The sequence below is a fragment of the Physeter macrocephalus genome, chromosome 20 (assembly GCF_002837175.3).
Source record: "Physeter macrocephalus isolate SW-GA chromosome 20, ASM283717v5, whole genome shotgun sequence".
Taxonomy (NCBI): Eukaryota; Metazoa; Chordata; class Mammalia; order Artiodactyla; family Physeteridae; genus Physeter; species Physeter macrocephalus.
In genome coordinates this window covers 103,600,962-103,625,177 of record NC_041233.1, presented here as the reverse complement: position 1 = coordinate 103,625,177, position 24,216 = coordinate 103,600,962, and the positions used below count along the sequence as shown (strand labels likewise).

Here is a 24,216-nt window from a genome sequence, read left to right as displayed (position 1 = left end):
AAGGAAACCCTCATACACTGTTGGTGGGAATGTAAATTGTTGAAGCCACTGTGGAAAAGAGTATGGAGGTTTCTCCAAAAACGAAGAATAGAACTACTATATAATCTAGCAATTCCACTCCTGGCTATATACCCCAAAAAAACAAAAATACTAATTTGAAAAGATACATGCACCCCTATGTTTATAGCAGCATTATTTACAATGGCCAAGGTATGGAAGCAACCTAAGTATCCATCAAGATGAACGGATAAAGAAGTAGTGGCATATATATACAAAGGAATACTACTCAGCCATAAAATAAAAGGAAATTTTGCCATTTGTAGTAACATGGATGGATTTTGAGGGCATAATGCTAAATGAAATAATACAGAGAAATATGTATACTGTATGATATCACTTAACGTGGAGTCTAAAAAATAAAACAAACTAGGGAATAAAACAAAAAATCAGCAGACTCAAAGATATAGAGAACAAACTAGTGGTTACCAGCTGGGGAGAAGGGAAAGGGAGAGGCAATAATGGGTTTATATGAAATCATGTGCGTGAAACTTTTGAAAATTGTGAAGCACCATAGAATTTAAAGAGTCATTCAATAAAAAAAATTTTTTTAAGATGAATGATCTTCAAACCAAATAGCTACTTATATAAAACATGGGAATCCTCTACTTCTCTTTTTTTTTTTCAGACTTATTTTAAGGTCCAAGATAATTCAACCTATTTACACATTACACATTTGCACAGAGTGAAGCCCAGGTCTTTACAATAGCTCCTTATACCCTGTATAATCTGCCCTACCCCCCTTACCTCTCAGACTTCTTCTACTTTTTTTACCCCCTCTTCCTTCTCCACACACTCTGACTTCCTCGCTGTAGCCAAACACGCCAGGCACATTCTCACTGTCAACCCTTTGCCCCAGCTTCTCCCTCTCCCTGGAATACTCTTCCCTAGGCATCCCCAAAACTAACTTCTTCACCTCCTTCAAATCTCTGCTCAAACATCACTTTCTCAATAATGCTTGTCCTGTTCATCTTACTTAACATTGTGACTCTCCCTACTCTTGATCCCCCTTACTCTGCTTTTTCTCTATAACATTTATTACCTTCCAACATCCTATATAAATTTTCTCGGGGATGATGTTTATTGTCCATTTCTCATCTAGAATGTAAGCCTCATGAGGGAGGAACCTCCTGTCTTTTTTGTTCCCTGCTTATCCCCAATGTCTGGAAAAATGATGAGCACATTGTAGGTGGACAGTAAATATTTTTGAATTAATGAACATTTCTATGATCTGCTTGTTCACTGTTGAATCAGGAACCACTGATATGTTTCAAAATCATGTGATATGTTTCAAAAGTCAAACTTCCTCCTCAGAGAGAGGAACCCTGTCATCTACCAAAAACCAAAAAAACAAACAAAAAACCCTAGGAAAACAGCCTTCAAACATCAAATTCTCGTTTCCCAATCTCCAGCAAAAAGATTGTTTGGTTTTTCTAACGAAGTAATACAAATGGGTAAAATTGCAATTTCAAACACACGCAAGAAAAAAAAGAATATATGAAGATTTTAGTGATAGTATTGAGTTTTACTGAAGCATTAAAAAAAAAAAAAAAAAAGAAGCTAGTTGGATGTCAAAGAGGCTCAGTCAGAAAGTGGAGGGCTTCCCTGGTGGCGCAGTGGTTGAGAGTCCGCCTGCTGATGCAGGGGACACGGGTTCGTGCCCCGGTCCGGGAAGATCCCACACGCCGCGGAGCGGCTGGGCCCGTGAGCCATGGCCGCTGAGCCTGCGCGTCTGGAGCCTGTGCTCCGCAACGGGAGAGGCCACGACAGTGAGAGGCCCGCGTACCATAAAAAAAAAAAAAAGTGGAACCCAGAGGGTAGGATTTCCTGTTGGACTTTTAAGTAACTCATCCTACTAGGGCGACGGCGTCCATACAAGGGACGAATGCCAAGCAAATACATCTGTAAAGCTGTTTTTAAGATGCGAAAGCCTACCTTCCTCTCAGGTTCAACGCCGGCTCTGCCAACCTAAAGCGTTTCATCAGTTAAGTGAAAACACACAGCTGCGTCCCATCAGTGAAGGAAGGTTCGCGGCTCTACCTGGACATTCCACCTGTTGTCTAAGTGCAAGGAACTGAAGCCTAAAGTCTGTGCCTTGTCAGCTCGGCTGCTAAAGTCTAAATGGGTAATTCACAGTCTTTACTATCCGTGAGAATTAATTATCCCCCCTCCCGGGTATCCCCCCTCGACACCTGTCCGGGGACCCCACGGTCAGGACGAGAAACCTCACTCACTTCGGCCCTGCCCTCCTTAGAGCTCAAAGACGGGTCGCGTTCGCGTGCTACGCCGCGTTTTGAGACTCTCGTGGCTTGCGCCCGTTTCGTGGGCTTTTGGTACCGAGCTGCCCGAAGGCGGACTTCGCCCTGGGCTGTTTGCGGACGCTGCACGGCCGCACCTGGCCAGGAGTGGAGTTGGAGAAGGCGCCCACCCCCAAGCTCGGGGGTGGGCGCGGCCCTTCGTGGGGCAGCTCGTCGGCTATAAGTTCCTCAGCTGCACCCGCCGGGGCGGAGCTGGGGCTGGAGCTCGGGCTCGGCGCAACCATTGCCCGCGGAGCAGTGGGGGGGTGGACCGACAAACACCACGGTCCTAACGCGAGCGCTGACCCCCATCCTGTGGGTTCGTTCTTCCTCTCGGAAGGCTCCCTTGTCCTGCCGTGCTACAGAAAAGCCCGGCCCTCTCCATCTCTTGCGCGCCCGTCTCCCCCCGCCTCGCGTGGTGCGGTCCAGCCCTCGCGTCACGCGGCGGCGGGGGCGTGGTCTGCTCTGAGCTCAGGTGGAACCTTGTGCGGCCTCTTCTGGCGTCCTTTGCAGCGCCTTTCGCGGCAGGAGCGATGCTAGGCTGGAGTCGCCTAACCTTGGTCTTACTGAGCGTGACCGTCACCTGCTCGGTGGCGCAGCACGTGCCACCGGTGGGTGAGCTGGAGGCGAGGGCGCGGAGAGGGGCGCGCGGGAGCACGGGGAAGGGGGGTGCTCAGGTGCGGGGCCGGCGGGGCTTGAGGGGCACCTAGTCCCGCAGCATCTTTACAGGGGTCGGTGTTTTCCTGAGCAGAGGTGTGGGTGCAGAGCGGGCTGGCGAATTTCACCCCGGGTTGATTCGGTACAAGCTGGAACAAAGAATCCTTTTGGGGAAATCCTGATCTCGGCAGATTGGTGATTATGATTTGCATACCCTCACGTTTGATGGATTGCATCTGTTCTACCAGTACCAGACTCGATCATCCAGAACTGTAAGAGGAAAAGTTCCAGTTGATTTGTGTACATGATTAAGTGACGAACTTCCTGAGGACTTTGGCATTCTCTGTCTGGTGACGAGGTGCTGAAGGAAAAGTGTTAGCTAAGGATCCTAAGGGCCCTGGGAAAGGGCGAGGCATCCCCAGTCAGGGCAATGGAAGCAGCCCAGGCCAACCTAGATGTGGATGCCTGGCCTTTAGAGTCAAGTGAACACTGGGCCTGTGGCTATTACCCCTTGAGGGAAGTAGCAGGAACACAGACTTGATAACTACAAGAGACAATGAGGGACCAGTTTCACTCTTACTTTGCAAGGGAGGAAGTTGATTCCGAGTGAGATGTCTAGCCAGAGGTCACACTATTGTTTTCGGAAGCATGACTGAACTCAAGCCTCTGGACACCCACCCGGTCTGGTGGTCTTGCATAATTCTCTTCTTTAAAAGCAATAAGACTGCATTTTTCTTATCAACGGATCAGATAAATAGGAACTTGGGTGCATGTGACCTAAGACTAGGTGAGGATGTTTCTGAATAGTTTAGGTAGAACATTGACTTTGGGAGCAAGATGTGCATTCTCCTCCTTTATTCTTTTTTTTCTCTACGGAGAAAAGCTTTAAGAATAAGATCATGGGGCTTCCCTGGTGGCGCAGTGGTTGAGAATCTGCCTGCCAATGCAGGGGACACGGGTTCGTGCCCCGGTCCGGGAAGATCCCACATGCCGCGGAGCGGCTGGGCCCGTGAGCCATGGCCACTGAGCCTGCGCGTCCGGAGCCTGTGCTCCGCAACAGGAGAGGCCACAACAGTGAGAGGCCCGCGTACCACAAAAAAACAAACAAACAAACAAAAAAGAATAAGATCATGGTGAGATATTACTCAGCCATTCAAAATTGATACAAGATAAAGCAAGTAAAAGTAGAATACAAAATAGTATACACAGCGATTTCAGTAACAGAAAATACACAGTGTATACATGTGGGTGAGGATTGGAAGGGTATAAGGAAAAATAAAATTAGTCTGCTTTAGTGTGGGTAGAGAATTAATTTGCTTTAAAGTGGTTGGGATTATGGGAATTTTTAAAGAATTTTATACTTTGATGCTGTCAATGCTTTCAGCCAAAGACCCCAGGAAACACACCTGTAGTTGAAGAAATTGGGTTTATTATTTTGCTGTAAATGAGAATGCATGCCATGGGAAACAATGGGGCCTCTCAGTAAAAGGGCATTAGGAAAAACCTGTTTTATAATTTGGACTCTGTGTGTTTCAGGGGCAGGTCTAAGGAATCGGGGGTTTGCTCTAGATTGGTTGCTTTTAGAAAGTGAGGCAACACTATGGGTAAAGAAGAAACAGTTATTTGTTTAGCAAGAGAAGGAGGTGTTTGGTATTTTGCATGTTACACGTACCTTTGTTCTTGTCTGTGCTTAGAGTCATGAAGTAGCCTTGCTTTGTCTCATTTGATCATGTCTCAGATTAACCTTCACTGAGGTAGGTGTTCTGTGAGTTTGGTTGTGTCTAACGAGAACAGAAATGGCCTGGCTTTTGAGTGTCAGATCAGCAAGTGATAATACTGAGAGGTCTAGTTGTGGACCTCAGAACAGTTTCATATATCAATGTCTGCCTTTTATTTTCATTCTCAGTACTTTATTTTTTCAAGCAAAAGTACTTTAAAAGGTATCTGTAGAACAGGAAGAATCAGCAGCCCCTCCATGAATTTAATAGTTCTTATCTGGAACAGTGGTTGTCAAATTCTAGTCTGGCCTCTGGTGTCAGTTTGGGAAGCTGCTTCCACAAGTCTTTAATGAAATGAGAAAAATGAGGCCTTGAAATTATTAATTTAGAATGTTAGCTTTCATTCTGATTATGACCTTCCAATTTTTGTTGTTAAAATGTTCTTTTATGTGTTCTTTTATCTGTTATGAGTTGTTTTGTTTGTTTTAACATCTTCACTTTGGAGAACAAAAACTGAGACTCCCCTGTGCTGGGCCCCTCTCAGTTTTTTAACTGATCTGGAAAATTGGGGGCCACTGGCTGACAAGATTTTGGGAACTTCACAGAAGTTCAGTGACCTCATCCTTTGACAAGAATAAGCATTTTTTTTCATTTTGAATTGTTCTATGATAAACTGTAGCCACACATAGTAACAAAATATATTTCAAAACTACTTTTGATAAATATGATAGTGGGAACTGGCTTTAAATTACAAACAAAAATCATTGGATTTGGAATGTCTGGATTTTTTCTGTTTGGTTTTTGAGGCGCTTCAGACTATGGCATATTTTAAGGTCTTCTTGAGTTATTTGATTCTATTAAGAGATGGTGGTGACAAGCTATCCCACTTCTGGGTATTTATCCAAAGAAAACGAAAACACTAATTTGAAAAGATATCTGCACCCCCATGTTCATTGCAGCATTATTTACAAGAGCCAAGACGTGGAAACAATCTAAGTGCCCATTAATGGATGAATGGATAAAGAAAATGTGATTCTCACTCTCACACACACCCACCACACACAATGGAATACTAGTCAGCCATAAAAAAGATGAAATCTCGCCATGTGTAACAACATGTATGGATATTGAAAGTATTATGCTGGGTGAAATAAATTAGACGGAGAAAGACAGTTACCGTATCTGTCTAATAAACGAACAAACCAAACAAAAACACTTAGATACAGAGAACAGCAGCGCAGTGGTTACCAGAGGGAGGGTGAAATGAGTAAAGGGGATCAATTGTATCGTGATGGATGGAAACGAAAATTTTGGTGGTAAGCACGCTGTAGCGTATACAGAAGTAGAAATATAATGTATACTGGAAACTTATGTTATAAACCAATATTATGTCAATAAAAATAAATTTAAAAAATAATTTAAAAAGAGAGATGGTGGTGACAGAAGTGATGCAAGAAAATCTGGAGAAGGGAGATGGAGATGACATCATCCAGGGCTCTGTAGACCTTGTTAAGGATTTTGGAATTCATCCTAAAAACAATGGGAAGCTGTTGACTGGTTTTAAACAAGATGTGATAAATTTCCCACTTTCAAAAGATCAGTTTGGATTGGAAGGGAGCAAGGGTGGATATGAGGAGGCGAGTCCAGGGGCGACTTACAGGAGGGTTGTGCTAGTGGAAAAGGAAAGAAATGGATGGTTCCGGAGAAGATTCGGAGGTAGAATGAGAAGAAGGAGGGGTTGGATGGGGATGAGGGACTGGCACCTTTCTGAAGTGCTCAGCCGGGAGAATGGTGGTATCACTACAGGAATATGAGGAGGGAAGAATGAAGATCATTTTTCACTCTGGTTATGTCGAATTTCAGATGGCACCAAGACGTCCAGCAGACCTTTGGGACTGGAGCTCAGAAGAGGATATTGGAAGTCATAGGCATATTACTTGAAGCCCACTGGAGTGAACAATGAGCAGATAGAAGAGAAGAAGAGGCTTAGTCAAAGGCTCAGGGGACAAGCATGTGTCAGGTTAGGAAGAACTGGCAAAGTTAAAGCAGCAGCCAGAACTGGAGAGCGAGTGTTAGGGAAGCTCAGAGGAGAGAGGGACAGGTCACCTGTGTTGAATGCCATCGAGATGTCTAGTATCTGTTGTGCTTGGCACCTAGAGGTCATTGGTCAACTTGGCCAGAGCATGTTGGGAGCAGAAAATAGATTGTAGTAGCCTATGGAGTGATCAGAAGGAAAGGAATCAGAATAGGCGAGATGACTGTTCTCAGTAATAAATCTAAGCAGATCCCTAAAATGTGTGAAAATTAAACACACTGGCTCAGTAGTGAATTACTGAATAGAACTTATTTTTACACATCAGCTTTTCAAGTGAGCAATAACATTGTTGACATTAGCCACTGAATCAGGTTTTAACAATGATTTTTACAAAGTTTTCCCAAATCACTTAAACCCCATCTGGACTGTCCAGTTTTACTGTTTTACTGTACTGCATTTGCTTTCCACCCAGTACTTTAAAGGAAGGAATATACAGATACCATATGTTTGCTTAGTCAACAAATACTGCACGCCTACTCTGTGCCCAACTGTTAAAGATGCTGGGAACAGGTCAGTGAACAAGATAGAGAGGTCTTTGCCCTTATGGAGAGTTTGTTCACATTCCTTTTACCTAAATATTCTCAATTTAATAGGGTACCGTTCCATCAAAGGTCAGAAAACAAGTGAAAAACTTTGCATGCTCATTTGAATTTGTTATATATGCAAGAAAACATGCCTTTTCTTATTCATGTGTGTCTTGAGTATGTGTCTGCTCTGTCTTACATAGAGAACACTTTAAGAAACAAATCTTATTTAGAAAATAGTTGTCGGTGAATTAAAGAATTGAATTGAAATTGTCTTGTTGGACTTCCCTGGTGGCGCAGTGGTTAAGAATCCACCTGCCAATGCAGGGGACACGGGTTCAAGCCTTGGTCCGGGAAGATCCCACATGCTGTGGAGCAACTAAGCCCGTGTGCCACAACTACTGAGCCTGCGCTCTGGGGCCCGCGAGCCACAACTACTGAGCCTGCGCTCTGGAGCCCGCGAGCCACAACTACTGAGCCCCCGTGCCACAACTACTGAGCCTGTGCTCTAGAGCCGGCATGCCACAACTACTGAAGCCCGCGCGCCTAGAGCCTGTGCTCCACAACAAGATAAGCCACTGCAATGAGAAGCCCGTGCACTGCAATGAAGAGTAGCCCCCGCGCGCAGCAACAAAGACCCAATGCAGCCATAAATAAATAAAGGAATAAAGAAAGAAAGAAAGAAAGGAAACAAAAGGAAAAGGAAAGAAAGGAAGGAAGGGAGGAAGGAAGGAAGGAAGAAGTTGTCTTGCTGAAATTGTTCAGCTTCTTTTCTGATGGTAAGAACACTGGTGTGAGCTATATAATTAAATTACCTTTCATTGCCTTTTTCTGGTTATGTGAATAAGACAAGCACATGAGGGCTTTCTGAACTCTTTTGTACAGTCTTAGAAGCATACATTTCATTGAGGTTCTCATTCCGGAGGACTCAAATATTTTAGGGAGCTGGATGAATTATCTCATTTCTTTTAGGCATGGAGCGTTCAGGTTGCTAATGGAATTATTTTCACTTTATATTTTATTTTCCTAAATATAGTTATGTCAAGTAGCTCTGTAGTTAGTTTTTTTTTAGTGAGTGGGGAGGATGTAAAGACTGATTAATTTTGAAGACGTTCAAGTTCTTATCAAATAACTAGAATAATTAGAGAATTCTCTGACTCAGGAAGTATTAACAAAACATTTTACAGAGATTTTCACCACTTTCTTTGGCTTTAGGAAGCAAAAATGAGAGCGCGCACACATGAAAGATTGAGATTTTAAGTTGGTTGTATTTTTTCACCCTTTGACAAGGTAGCACAATATACCAAGCAGACTACCTAATATCGCTCCCTTTCATCTATTTACATTCTATACCTATCATCTGTTTAAATTTTTACTTACCTTGATAAGGTTGTCTATTATTAAAAACATGTATAGTTAAATTTGGAGATAGTAAGAAACTTTAAATAACAAATGAGCTCACTGTAATTTTATTTCAAGTCTGTACATAGATTTTTGAAGCTGTCTTTCCCTGTTGAGGTTTCCCTTGAAAGTAAGGATGTACCTGCCTCCACTCTACCCCAAATCTAATCTTCTTGTTTAAAATGACTGTTGTTAGAGGCTATTATGCTTAATGAAATAAGTCAAAGACAAATACCGTATGTTATCGCTTATACAAGGAATCTAAAAAATAAAACAAACAAAAAAATATAGCAAAACAGAAACAGACTCACAGATATAGAGAACAAACTAGTGGTTACAAGTGGAGAGAGGGAAGGGGGAGAGGCAAATAAGGAGTAGGATTAAGAGATACAAACTACTATATATAAAATAAATAAAGTTACAAGGGTATATTGTACACTCCAGGGAATATAGTGAATATAACTTTAAATGGAGTATAATCTATAAAAATTTGAATCACTATGCTGTATACCTGAAACTGATATAATATTGTAAATCAACTCTACTTCAATAAAAAAATCAATTAAAAAATTTTTAAAAACAAAAAAAAAAACCTTCAGTGTCAGTACCTTATGAACACCTGAAGTACCCTGATCTTATGGCTGCTAACTTTAAAAATTACAATCACATTTACCCTTTACTCTTACAGCCAATTTCTGTGCAGATTTCATGTTTTTGTATTTCATGTTTCCTTGTATTTCATGTTTATTTATTGCTGTCAGCATTATCATAGTAAAATGTATTATCAACCTCAGACTCTTGCATGTATGATTAGGTTGCTCTGTTACCTCTGGGGCAGTTGAACTCTCTCCTAATATTTGATAGAGTACTTGTAACTTCCCTCACAGTCGTAAGAAATATGCCTTGTAGTTTAATTTTATATTGGCTTTGGAACCCAGGTCACGCAGATAAAATTACTAGGGAAAGACGAGCATCATTACATTTCATTTACTCACTGAGCTGATTCTAGTGATCATCAAAAGCCCTGAAGGAAATGCAGATTGTTCCCTATTAGGAATTAAATTGAGGTTTTCTTGTTATCTCTGTAGGAAGCTATGGGAGAGATCGGGGGAGCCTGAACTGGGGCTCTGTCACCCGCTGTGTAACCTTGTCACTAATAGAGCTGGGCCTTGCATCCAGAACATGACCCCATGACCCTAATGTTCCTGAAAACTTGAAATTCAGTAAAAAGAGCATAAATTAGATTTTTGTGAATCAAATCACATTTTAAACTCACCGAAAGCTCTGATATTTAGAAGAATCTTATAGTGAATAAGTTGAATGAAGTAAGAGTTGTATTTCTAAAGTTAATACTTGCCCTTCTTATTAAGTGCTGTTTGGAATATTCGTAGTTTTAAATCAAGATATTCTTAAGTAGAGTGTTGCTTTTTGGTGTCCATTTCCAATTTCACTAAGCAAGGACTAGTGAATTTAGAATACCCTGCCCTCCAATGCAGTCATATGTTGTTATCTTAAAATAATTTTAGATACTGACAGCTAAAAATACTTAAAATCAGGGTTTGCCTGGTGGCGCAGTGGTTAAGAATCTGCCTGCCAGTGCAGGGGATACGGGTTTGAGCCCTGGTACGGGAAGATCCCACATGCCGCGGAGCAACTAAGGCTGTGCGCCACAACTGCTGAGCCTGCACTCTAGAGCCCATGAGCCTCAACTACTGAGCCCGCGTGCCACAACTACTGAAGCCCGTGCTCCGCAACAAGAGAAGCCACCACAATGAGAAGTCAGCGCACCGCAACGAAGAGCAGCCCCTGCTCCCTGCAACTAGAGGAAGCCCGCGTGCATCAACGAAGATCCAACACAGCCAACAATAAATAAATTAAATAAATAAATTTTTTTAAAAAACTTAAAATCATGTCAGGGAATCACTCTCTGAAAATCCTCAACTAATGTAAATGAAATCATGCAGTTTTTTAATTTGATATTTTAAAATGTGTATCAAAGTGTACATAGTTAAAGAAAATCAAATAATATAGAGAGGCTTATGATAAAAAAACCCAGCCGTCTCCAGGCTTATTCCTTCTACCCCATCCCCCTTCTCTGGAAGCAAACACTTTTGTTGTTTTTGTTGTTATTGTTGTCGTGTTTTTCAAAGTATAGTTGATTTACAATATTGTGTTAGTTTCAGGTGTACAGCAAAGTGATTAAGTTATATATATTTTTTCAAATTATTTTCCATTATAGGTTATTACAAATACTGAATATAGTTCCCTGTGCTATACAGTAAATCCTTGGTGCTTATCTCTTTTACATATAGTAGTACGTATCTGTTAATCCCATACTCCTAACTTATCCCTCCCTCCCTTCCTCCCTCCCTTTCCTCTTTTGTAATGATGAGTTTGTTTTCTATGTCTGAGTCTATTTCTGTTTTGTAAGTAGATTCATTTGTATTGATATTACTTTTTATATTCTACATATAAGTGATATCACATGATACTTGTCATTGTCTTTCTGATTTACTTCACTCAGTATGATCATCTCTAGGTCCATCTATATTGCTGCAAATGACAATATTTCATTTCTTTTTATGGCTGGTAGGATTCCATTGTGTATATATACATCACATCTTTATCCATTCATCTCTTGATGGACACTTAAGGTGCTTCCATATCTTGGCTATTGTAAATGTGCTCCTGTGAACATTGAGGTGCATGTGTCTTTTCAAATTAGAGTTTTCATCTCGGAAGCAGACACTCTTTTGTTGTTGTTGTTGTTGCGGTACGCGGGCCTCTCACTATTGTGGCCTCTCCCGTTGTGGAGCACAGGATCCGGATGCACAGGCTCAGCGGCCATGGCTCACGGGCCCAGCCACTCCGCGGCATGTGGGATCTTCCCAGACCGGGGCACGAACCCGTGTCCCCTTCATCGGCAGGCGGACTCCCAACCACTGCGCCACCAGGGAAGCCCGGAAGCAGACACTTTTAACTGTTCGTACTCAAGTGATGTTCAGCCAGATACCACCTCTACTGTCCTACTAGTTGTTTGCAGCTCAGTCTGTTTTGATTAATTGGTGCCCATGCCAAATTGGGTGCTGAAAGATCCAAATATCACCCCTGGTTAGCTTTATGAATACTGCTATTGATAATGTGTTTATGCTGAATTTGTCTGAATCCACTTGAGGCATTGTCTGCTCTCATACATATCCATCTCAGTGATGGATAAAAATTTAGTTTACTTTCAACAATCTTCCATGCACCTTTCTTTTTTTTTTTTAAACAGTGTTACTGAGATATAATTCACACCATACAAATCACCCACTAAAAGTGTACAACTTAATGGCTTCAGTATATTCACAGAGTTGTACAACCATCACTACAATCAATTTTAGAACATTTTCATCATCCCCAAGAAACCCCTCACCACTTAGCCTTAACCCTGAAACCTACTTCTCAGTCTTAGGCAGCCACTAATCTACTTTTTGTCTCTATAGATTTACCTATTCTGGACATTTTCTATAAAAGGGATCATACAATACATGTGACTGGCTTCTTTCACATATCATAATGTTTTCAAGGTTCATTCACATTGTAGCATCTATCAGTACAGTAAATGTGCGTTCCTTTTTTTGACTGAGTAATGTTCCATTTATGGATATACCATATTTTGTTCATTCATCAGTTAATGGACACTTGGGTTGTTTCTGCTTTTGGCTATTATGAATAATGCTACTGTGAACATTTATGTACAGTGTTTTTGTGTGAACACATGTTTTCATGTCTCTTAGGTTTATACCTAGGAGAGTAATTTGCTGGGTCACATCATAACTCTGTGTTTAACTCTTTGAGGAACTGCCAGCCTGTTTTCCAAAGCAGCTGCACTATTTTATATTCCCACTGGCAGTACATGAGTGTTCCATTTTCTCTACATCCATGCCAACACTTGTTTGTTTTTTTTTTTTTTTTTAATTTTTTTTTTTAACATCTTTATTGGAGTAAAACTGTTTTACAATAGTGTGTTAGTTTCTCCTTAACAACAAAGTGAATCAGTTATACATATACATATGTTCCCATATCTCTTCCCTCTTGCGTCTCCCTCCCTCCCACCCTCCCTATCCCACCCCTCTCATGGTCACAAAGCACAGAGGTGATCTCCCTGTGCTATGCGGCAGCTTCCCACTAGCTATCTCATTTACATTTGGTAGTGCATATATGTCCCTGCCACTCTCTCACTTCGTCACAGCTTACCCTTCCCCCTCCCCATGTCCTCAAGTCCATGCTCTAGTAGGTCTGTGTTTTATTCCTGTCCTACCACTAATCTCTTCATGAAATTCTTTTTCTTAGATTCCATATATATGTGTTAGCATACGGTATTTGTTTTTCTCCTTCTGACTTACTTCACTCTGTATGACAGACTCCAGGTCTATCCACCTCATTACAAATAACTCAGTTTCATTTCTTTTTATGGCTGAGTAATATTCCATTGTATATATGTGCCACATCTTCTTTATCCATTCATCTGTTGATGGACACTTAGGTTGCTTCCATGCCGTGACTGTCTTTAAATAAAAACCATTATTTCTCCTACTGGTTCCTTGGCTGCTGCTTCTGTTGTACAGATCTTCCTCAACTTACCATGGGGTTACGTCCCAGTAAACCCATGGTAAGTTGAAAATATCATAAATTGAAAATGCATTTAATACACCTGACGTGTCAAACATCACTGCTTAGCTTCACCTACATTCAGTGCACTCAGAACACCTAGGTTAGCCTATAGTTGGGCAAAATCATCTAATGCAAGGACTATTTTTTAATAAAGTGCTGACCATCTCGTGTAATTTATTGACTACTGTACTGACAAGCAGAGTGCTTGTCTGGGTCCGTGGTGGTTGCATCTATCCGCTGTCTCCTGGTGTGGTCGCGTGGCTGGTGGGGAGCTGGGGCTTTGCCACCCAGCATCAGGAGGAAGTGTCTTTCCCCATACGGTGGGCCCGAGGAAAGCTCAAAATTCAAAAGTCGAAGTAGTTTCTACTGAATGCGCATTCTGAGGGTTGTCTTTTGGTCTTGTTTATGGTATCCTTTGCTGTGCAAAAGATTTTAAGTTTCATTAGGTCCCATTTGTTTATTTTTGTTTTTATTTCCATTTCTCTAGGAGATGGGTCAAAAAGGATCTTGCTGTGACTTATGTCATAGAGTGTTCTGCCTGTGTTTTCCTCTAAGAGTTTGATAGTCCAACACTTGTTTTATTATTATAACTGCCATCCTATTGGGTGTGAAGTGGTATCTCATTGTGCTTTTGATTTGCATTTCCCTATTAGCAAATGATGTTGAGCATCTTTTCATTTGCTTATTGAGTTATATTTTCTTTGGAGAAATGTCTTTTCAGATCCTTTGCCCATTTATTAATTGAGTTGTCTTTTTATTATTGAGTTGTAAGATTTTTATATATTCTAGACAGATCTTTTACCAAATATATGGTTTATAATCAGCATAAATGTAAGGGTTTATTTCTGGACTCTCAGTTCTATTCCATTGATTTATATCTTTATGCTGGTAGTGCACTATCTTAATTACTGTAGCTTTGATAGTACGTTTTAAAATCAGGAAGTGTCAGCCCTCTAACTTTGTTATTCTTTTTCAAGATCGTTTTGGATGTTCTGCGTCCCTTGAATTTCAATGTGAATTTTGTCTATTTGTCTATTTCTTGTCTATTTCTTGTCTATTTCTGCAAAGAAGCCATCTAGGATTTTGATAGGTATTGCATTGAATCTGTAGATCAATTTAGGGAGCATTGCCATCTTAACAATATTAAGTCTTCCAATCTATGAACAATGTATATCTTTCCATTTATTTAGGTCTTTAATTTTTTTTCTACAGTGTTTTGTAGTTTTCAATGTACAAGTCTTACACATCTTTGGTTAAATTTATTCCTAAGTATTCTATTCTTTTTGATGCTGTTGTAAGTGGAGTAGTTTCTTAGTTTCATTTCAGTTTGCACATTGTTACTGTATAGAAATACATTTGATTGTTGTACATTCATCTTGTATCCTACAACCTTGCCCAACGTGTTTATTATTTTTTAAAAGTGTTTAATGGATTCCTTAGGGTTTTCTATAGAACATAGTGTCATCTGAAAATGAGACAGTTTTACTTCTTTTCCAATTTGGATGCCTTTTATTTCATTTTCTTGTCTAATTGCCGAGGCTCAATACTTAAGCACAATATTGAAGTGAGGCAAGTGGACTCCTTGACCCCTCTACCTTTTTCTCCCTTTTCTTCTTCAGTTCTATGTGCTTTGACTCTTGCTTAGTAAACATTGGTAACATAATTGTAACTTTAATTGAGTCATCCATGCTTTGTATGTCTCCTTTCAAAGAATGAAGACGGTAAACAATGTTTAAAGAAGTGTGACTTGAAAACATTGGTCATTGCTCAGTGTGCTGTGATTGCATTTCCTTTTCTATAATTCTAAAGCCATAATTCTAATGGCACTAAAAGAATATTCAAATATATTTTCTACCAAATACTCATATTTATGCCAAATGCTCATATTCATTTTAATTTGCTTCATATTTATGTTATGCCTTGTACAAATTTTTTCATTGGAGTTTCTAATTTCTTTCCCTTTTTCTCATTAGAAGAAGAAAACAAACCTGTGCCATCATCACTGTATCCTGTATATTTTTCAGCTTCTGACATATCTTCTCTATTTATTCTGTCTGTTCTTCTTGAAACCTACTGAATTCCACTTCTAGTTGAAACCATTTTCTTTTTATTTGGACCATTCTTTTCCAAGACTGTAGCTTCCCCCTATAGTTTCTGGTTGTTTTTCTTTTTTCTTACACTGTGTGCCTCTTATCATATTCTCAAATTCTTCCAGCCTTTCAACTGTACAGTTTATTCTGTAGAGTCCCACTTTTTAGGACACCTGTTTCCTTGATATAATGTTGCACTGTTGCTTTCTAGTCTCTTGACTAGCTGTCATCCTAAGGGTTCCCTTTACCACTCTATGTTAAGTTGGAGCCATTCTTTTCTGGATCCTCTCCCATCTTTCTCTTGGTTTATGCCAGTGTTTTGCTAGAGTACATCTTGAAGTAATTTAAGAAAGAATGTATGGGAGGTGAACTTTCTGAGTCCTTGCAGTGATTTAATAGTAAAGACTTTAAATAAACTCAAAATTGATCGATGCCTTTACCAGCTATAAAATTCTAGTTTTAAATCAATTTTCTGCCAAGTTTTGTGGCATCACTCTCTTCTAGCATTTATCTAGCTGTTGAGAAGTCTGATGGGAGTGTGATTCTTATTCTTTTGTAGGAAACCCACCTCCGCTGGCCCAAACGCGGTGCTAGAAGCTTTTATGTTTTTCTCTTTATCCTTTATGTTTTGAGATAACTCAGTGATGTGTCTGACTGAAAGCCCTTGTATTCAGTCATTATTTCAAATAATCAGTAGGTCTTTTCATTTTCAGGACTCATCTCCTTTCAGCTGTGGGAAATTTTCCTATATTATTTCTTTCATAATTTTCTCCTCTTTATTGTCTCTGCTCTCTTTCTGGAAATCCAGTTAATCAGATGTTGGGCCCCGTGCATTGATTCTCTAATTCTCTTCTCTCTTTTTTCTTTTCTTCCTGTGTTTTCTATATAATTTTTTCCCTGTATTCTGGGAGAGATTTCCTCACCTTTATTTTCCTATCCTTTTTATTTCAGCAGTTATGTTTTCTATTGAAGTATAATTGATGTACAATATTATTTAAGTTACAGGTGTACAATATAGTGACTTACAATTTTTAAAGGTTATACTCCATATATAGTTATTATAAAATACTAGCTGTAGTCCTCATGTTGTACAGTATATCCTTGTAGCTTATTTTATACCTAATAGTTTGTACCTCTTAATTTCTTACCCCTATATTGCCCCTCCCCGCTTCCCTCTCTCCATTGGTAACCACTAGTTTATTCTCTATATCTGTGTCTGCTTGTCTTTCGTTATATTCAATAGTTTGTTGTACTTTTTAGATTCCAGATATAAGTGAGATCATACAGTATTTGTCTTTCTTTGTCTGACTTATTTCACTAGGCAGAAGGCCCTCCAGGTCTATCCATGTTGCTGCAAATGGCAAAATTTCTTTCCTTTTGTGGTTGAGTAGTATTCCATTATGTATATATACCTTCTTTATCCATTCGTCTATTGATGGATGAGCAGTTATCTTTTTAATTACCTGGTTGAACTTTTTTTTTTTTATAACATCCTCTTTTTGTTTTATAGATATAACAGCATATTGAATTTTTCTTGAGGTTACTATTAAGAGTATTGAATCTGATATTTATATTATTTTGTTTTATATTTTCCTCTGTTCCTTAAAGTATTGGAATATTTTGGAGCTAGGTTTTTTGTTTGTTTGTTTTCTTTGTATTTTTCTAAATGTTAGAATAGGAGGCCTTTACTCTCAGGCAGGAGTCGTTAAACTTCCTGCACAGGGCCAGATAGTAAATCTTTTAGGCTTTGTGGGCCAAGAGGCAAAATCAAGGATGATACATAGATATTTATATGACAAGAGAGAAGACAAATTTCCACAAAATTCTTATTGATGAAAATGTTTTAACAACAAGTTAGTACACTTTTTGTAATAGAGGTCTGCTAATGAGAAGAACTGAATTCTTGTGGGGTGGGCATTTGATTTTTGGGACTTAGGGTTAGTGTCCCAAAGTGATTGCAAATGTTTCTATGTTATTCCTGATCTGTAATGAGATTTTACATATTTCATCTTTGAAAATGTCTTTTTGTATAGATATATGGTAGGATGAATAATGGCTTCCCAAGGATGTCCATGTCCTAATTCCTAGAACCTGTGAATATGTTATTTTTTATGGCAAAAGGAACTTGGCAAATGTGATTTAGTAAAGAATCTTGAGATGGGGATGTTGTACTGGATTATCCAAGGGGGCTGATATAATCACAGACATCTTTATAAGAGGGAGGCAGGAGGCCAAAGAAGAGAGAAGATGCTGTACTGCTGACTTTGAAAATGGAGGAAGGGGGGCACAAACCAACGATTGTAGGTGACCCCTAGAAGCTGGAAAAGTCAAGGAAACAGATTCTGCCTTGGAGCCCCAGGGGAGACTCAGCTGTGCAGAACCATTTTAGACTTCCAACCTTCAGAGCTGTAACATAATAAATTTGTGTTGTGTTAAGCATTACGTTTGCAGTAATTTGTTACAGCAGCAATAGGAAACTAATACAACTAAGTGCCACCAAAGACTAATATCAGTCCAAGAGCGTATGATTTTAATTCAGTCTCTGTATGTCCGGGGGATTTTTAGTTACTTCTTGGCATTTAGGTAGTAGGCGGAGGAGTTTTGACTGATGAAACAAAGTGGACAAAGCTGTTTTGAGGAAAGGAGATCCCAGAGAGGTTCCTGGCTCAGAGTAGCATTTATTCTGGAGAGTAAGAGTAATAAATGAGGATGAAAAGAGTTTAGTTGAGGGGCCAGCAAACAAAATAACCCCCATCCCAACCTCTGCATAGAGAACTGCATATAACATTATAGCTAAGCAAAAGACTAAACCCACACACTCTCTTTCCCTTTTCTTTCTTTTTTTCACACATACATACCACCTCAAAGGGTCTTCCTTGACAGAAACTGAAGAGATCATCAAGCAAGAGCAAGGGCAACTTGTATGGGTGTTAGTACCCGGAGTGGTGGTTGGCAAACTACAGCCTGGCACCTGTTTTTTTAAAGTCTGCGAGTGAGGGATGGTTTTTACATCTTTTAAAAGTTGGGGGGAAGTTCAAAAGAAGATTAATATTTTGTAACGTGTCAAAATTTTGTAAAATTCACACGTCAGGGTCCATAAACTGAGTTGTATCGGAGCACAGCTACACTTGTTTGCTTGCATTTTGTCTGGCTGCTTCAGCACTACAGCAGTTGAGTTGTTGCAGCAGAGCCTGAATGCAGTGTGCTCGTGGCTTTCACTGCTGCTCTGCACACTTCAGATGACGCTTATGCGGTTATAACTCAACTGCATTTTAAGTGCCGCATGTATCAATGCACCAGGTTATTTTTAATATTTAAGAAAATTACTAGTCTAAACCTATCACGTCAAAACAAGAAAAGAAGAGAAAAGTGGACTTCAGACGTACTCTTCAGGCCAAGCGGAGTAGAGATTATCTCGTTAATTAGCTGGCAAAGCATTGTGTTTATTACACAGTGACGCTAGAGTTGTGCTAAAAGAATACAGTGTATGTTGACATTACGAGGCCGAGCCGTCATCACAGTATTCCCAACTCCTAGGGAAAAAAGTGGTTAGAAAAACAAGATCTAGAGTGTCTCATCACAGCAGAATTTATTTACACATTTTACAAAGTAAATTGAGGCTGCAGCCAAAGTAAGTCTCCAGGTAGCTTATTTGTTAGCAAAGCAATAAAAGCCATTTGCCAAAGATGAGTTGATGAAATCACATTTGCTTGTAGAAGTTGAAGAAATGTGTCCTGAGAAAATGTGTTTCACACTGTTAGCTTTTAGCAGAGAACAGTTGCCTGGGACTTTGGCAGCAACATCAACATCAATTAAAGAACGAGGCAAATGATTCCTAGTTGTTCCTCTTGACTCTTGATACTGATCAGTTATCAATATTTATTCTAGCATCCGATGCCAAGTTTGAGACTAAAGAATTAGTCTCTATGAATAGTCTGCATAAAACAACAACAGGCAGGGATGTTTTCAACGAAGTTGAGAATTGAGTAATTCAGAAAGACCTGAAGTGGAATCTGCCATGATGTGTAACAGTCTGTACAGTGGTAAAAATTCGTGTGGAGCAAAAAAAAAGCTTAGTTGGACAAATGTGCAAAACTTCTGAAAATGCAAGATGTTTAAATCTTGCGGTTATTAAATATATTGTTGATTGGCAGGTACTTTGTGGACAATACTTAAATCGATCATTCTGTTATTATTCAACCATGAACTTCTTTTGCTCTCATAGATTTTCACTTGAGTGAATTGTGTAGGAAATAGATGCTGAATATCCTGACTGCTCCTACCACTTAACAGTTAGATAGGTTGGCAGCAGTGAAGTTTTACTACAACTTTTGAGCTCAAGGCTGAGACTGAAATTTTTCTGAATAAGAAGAACCACCCTCAGTCACTTTTTTTTTTTTTTTTTTTTTTTTGGGGTCGCGGGCCCCTGGCAGCAGTGAAGTTTTACTACAACTTTTGAGCTCAAGGCTGAGACTGAAATTTTTCTGAATAAGAAGAACCACCCTCAGTCACTTTTTTTTTTTTTTTTTTTTTTTTGCGGTACGCGGGCCTCTCACCGTTGTGGCCTCTCCTGTTGCGGAGCACAGGCTCCGGACGCGCAGGCTCAGCGGCCACGGCTCACGGACCCAGCCGCTCCGCGGCATGTGGGACCTTCCCGGACCGGGGCACGAACCCGCGTCCCCTGCATCGGCAGGCGGACTCTCAACCACTGCGCCACCAGGGAAGCCCCCTCAGTCACTTTTATTGAACACTGAATGGCTTTGGAAATTAGCTTTTGCTAATTTGATACTGAATTATCAAATTGATATTATTTACTATCTAATATTTTGTATTCTTATAATTTAGAAACAGAATTTAAATGCTAATGATTAAATTATCCTTTGATAATTTAAGTTTACACTTGATGCTGTTACTTAACGAGGTCAACCTAAAATTACAAGGCAAAACAGTACTTATATGGGAAACATACTGTAGTATTTTGACAACAGGTAGTGTTTGAATCTCAGGTAATGTCAAGCTACCTTATACACTTCCCATACAATCAAAAGTTAAAACAGGATGTGAGATCTCATTCCCACACAAATTTGCTGCAGATATATTTTCTGAGCTCAAACTACAGTTCTAGTAGTTTCCTTCCCTACTTCGCCTTCCTCTTACTGTGGATTTATACTTCTTAAAAAAAAATTTTTTTTCTTTTACAATATTGGGTCTCCAGCAGAAAGGAGATGAACATGCCTTGGCATCTTGAACTAGTAATAAAATAATGATAAATCACTGTGGGCTATCTCAGTTCCCCCACCATGGATTGAATCCGAGCCACAGCAGTGAACACCCGGAGCCCTAACCACTGGGCCACCAGGGAACTCTGTCCATCTACGTTCTTATATTTTCTCTTTACTCAGTATATTTGCAGTAGAAAAGCGAAATTACAATACCTGGCAAATAGTGCAAATTGCATTGAGTGAAAATGCACTTAGGTTTGAGATTTTAGAAGTTTTCAGGGGAGGAAAAGACTTTTAAGAGGCATTGAAATGGTCTAAAGTGGCAGATCATACTTGATTTTGTCTTCACAAGCTTTAACTGTTTTTGCAGATTGCCTACTCAGTTTGTTTTTCTGAAACTTAATTGTCTTTGTTTTTTAGTGGACAGAAGACTGCAGAAAATCAACCTATCCTCCCTCTGGACCAACGTGAGTAAACATCAGATGATCAAGACTCACTCTGACCTTCATGGAGACTTTTCTCCATGTGATGATCTCATAATAATAATGACAGTGAATAAAAACTTAAGTCATGTCTTCTATCCTGAGACAAATTTTTCTTCCCTCAGGTTTGTGTATTATGCATTTGGCTAACACTTTGAACAAATATGAAAATACCCCATGATGAAAATGTCCATTTCTAGCCTTTTGAAATCATAGGAGAAAAAAAGGATTTCCATTCTCCACTAAATTCTTCTATCTACCCCTCAGTATTCTTCTCATCATGACAAATGCAGAGGTGACCTGTGATTTTCTGTGGTGCCTGAGTATAAACTACTGGATCATACTGAAACAAAAAAGTGTAGGGTCTCATGTGAAACATTAAAAAAATTAACCCTGGCATGATAATCAAAGCTATTGAGGACAAAACAGGATTGGCAAACATAGGGATGGGCCAATATCGTGTTTTAGTGTGTTTACGTTAATATTTTTAGTTTAGGGTTTTGGCCTTTTCAGATCCTATGTGACTAAATAAGCCTGTGGGAAAGACATAAAAACAGCTCACTGGCCCAGAGGGTTAAGAATGTGAAAAAGAAGGAAGAGGTGTGTTGGGAAGGGTAACCGTACTATCCCTGCTTTTCCCTCTCGCTAAAAGCCTGCAGCAGGGAAGGGAAGGCAGAGTACGTACAACTTTAACCAGTAATATCAAGATGACATTTCAGTTTTTATGGCACTTCAAGTATACATATATTGTGCTACACTTGTCTGAATTACGTTTTCTAAATAGCCTCTGTCCTAGATACAGTGAAACAGTTATAAACTACATTCTTTGTATTTACTCACCTTTCTGTAGAAAGAAGCAAATATTTGGCAGGAAGTATTTAGAAGTTTCCAGTTTCTACGAAGCCAGTGCACACTCCAGCCCTCTATCATGGCTTGGTCTCTGAGGCTCTTCCTTTTCATCACCACTGGCATTGTATTGATCTTCAGTGCCTTATTGATTGCGAGTGTCTCTTGGCTGCTCTCTCTGCCCCAATTCATTGAACGTTTACTGAGTACCTGCCACATTTAAGGCTTTTTTGTCCCTCCCTTTTATGTGTAGTTGTCATTGCATTGATTGCCCTGCAAACTGTCCCTGCTTGGGCATTTAACTGGTTCCACGTTAGCATGTGTGTGTGTGTGCATACGCGCACACACACACATGTGCGAATAAACATTTTTCTTATATTTACACATCTACGTAATATAAATGTTTGTCCTGGTATTTGTGCTGGATTCCTTACTACCTCACTGGCTTGTTCGCAAGACGAAAGTCCTTAGCTCCGCTCTGATCTTTGTCCTCTATGAACTATAAATCGATGTTGAGGACTTGGAGAGAAGTGTGGTATTCATGTACCTTTGAATGACAACACATCCTCCTGTACCTTTTTTAAAATTTTTGGCTGTGTTGGGTCTTCGTTGCTGCACGTGGGCTTTCTCTAGTTTTGGCGAGCGGGGGCTACTTTTCGTTGTGGTGCACGGGCTTCTCATTGCGGTAGCTTCTCTTGTTGCAGAGCGCGGGCTCTAGGTGAGCGGGCTTCAGTAGTTGCAGTTCGCAGGCTTGGTAGTTGTGGCGTATGGGCTTAGTTGCTCCATGACATGTGGGATCTTCCCGGACCAGGGATCGAACCTGTGTCCTCTGCATTGGCAGGCGGATTCTTAACCACTGCGCCACCGGGAAGTCCCTCCTGTACCTTTAAGACCATTCTTTTTAATCAAGTGCACAGATTCTGGAGGTATGCATTGGCAGTTGTGAGGGAGGAGAGAAACACCTGTTTATCCAGCCTGACCAGTCAAATCAGTGCTGGAAGTCAAGGGACTGACAACAAGGGCACTCCTGTATCCAACTGAATCCCATTATCGTTTCTTTTCTACTGCTCACTGGTGCTTAGCATCTGCTAAATACACATCTTATTTGTGTATGTGTGTGTTGTGTCACTTGGACTAGTTGCCAGGCTACCAGGTGGGTTCAGTCAATGATTAATGTTGCTTGTGATGACCTGGGCACAGGAAATGCTAAGTTTCAAAAATAATTTCATGATGTTTATTGTTCAGAGTAAAGGAGGAAAATATTCTATAGTGATCGCTACTGATTAAATACCAATGCAGTGAGGCTACTGAACCAAGATGGCGGAGTAGAAGGATGTGCTCTTACTCCCTCTTGTGAGAACACCAGACTCACAACTACCTGCTGGACAGTCATCAACAGGAAGACGCTGGAACTCACCAAAAATGATACCCCACATCCAAAGACAAAGAAGAAGCCACAATGAGATGGTAGGAGGGGCGCAATCACAGTAAAATCAAATCCCATAACTGCTGGGTGGGTGACTCACAGACTGGAGAACACTTATACCACAGAAGTCCACCCACTGGAGTGAAGATTCTGAGCCCCACGTCAGGCTTCCCCACCTGGGAGTCCGGCAACGGAAAGAGGAATTCCTAGAGAATCAGACTTTGAAGGCTAATGGGATTTCATTGCAGGACTTCGAGAGGAATGGAGGAAACAGGGACTCCACTCTTGGAGGGCACACACAAAGTAGTGTGCACATCGGGACCCAGGGGAAGGAGCAGTGACCCCAGGGGAGACTGAACCAGACCTACCTGCTAGTGTTGGAGAGTCTCCTGCGGAGGCGGGGGGTGGCTGTGCCTCACCATGGGGACAAGGACACTGGCAGCAGAAGTTCTAGGAAGACCTCCTTGGCGTGAGCCCTCCCAGAGTCCACCATTAGCCCCACCAAAGAGCCCAGGTAGGCTCCAGTGTTGGGTTGCCTCAGGCCAAACAACCAACAGGGAGGGAACCCAGCCCCACCCATCAGCAGTCAAGCAGATTAAAGTTTTCCTGAGCTTTGCCCACCAGAGCAACAGTCAGCTCTACGCACCACCAGTCCCTCCCATCAGGAAACTTGCACAAGCCTCTTAGATAGCCTCATCCACCAGAGGCCAGACAGCAGAAGCAAGAAGAACTACAATCCTGCAGC

At 40.6% G+C, this 24,216-nt stretch overlaps 1 protein-coding gene across 5 annotated transcripts in view; it reads left to right on the top strand.

Moving 5' to 3' along the window:
* The first annotated feature begins 2,806 nt into the window (after positions 1-2,806).
* ASAH1 (N-acylsphingosine amidohydrolase 1) overlaps positions 2,807-24,216 on the top strand; it is a 45,319-nt gene continuing 23,909 nt past the window's right edge. The window contains exons 1-3 of one of the 5 annotated variants that reach the window (XM_028481232.2): positions 2,950-2,965; positions 21,138-21,184; positions 22,050-22,172. Coding sequence is in view for 2 of the 5 variants with exons in the window: in XM_024131486.3 (XP_023987254.1) it covers positions 2,888-2,965; positions 21,138-21,184 (125 nt within the window). In the remaining 3 variants the exon portion in view is untranslated. Of the gene's footprint in view, positions 2,966-3,100; positions 3,284-6,789; positions 8,128-21,137; positions 21,185-22,049; positions 22,173-24,216 lie in introns of those variants that run through there. The other 4 variants (XM_028481231.2, XM_024131486.3, XM_028481236.2 and 1 more) reach the window with 4 other exon arrangements.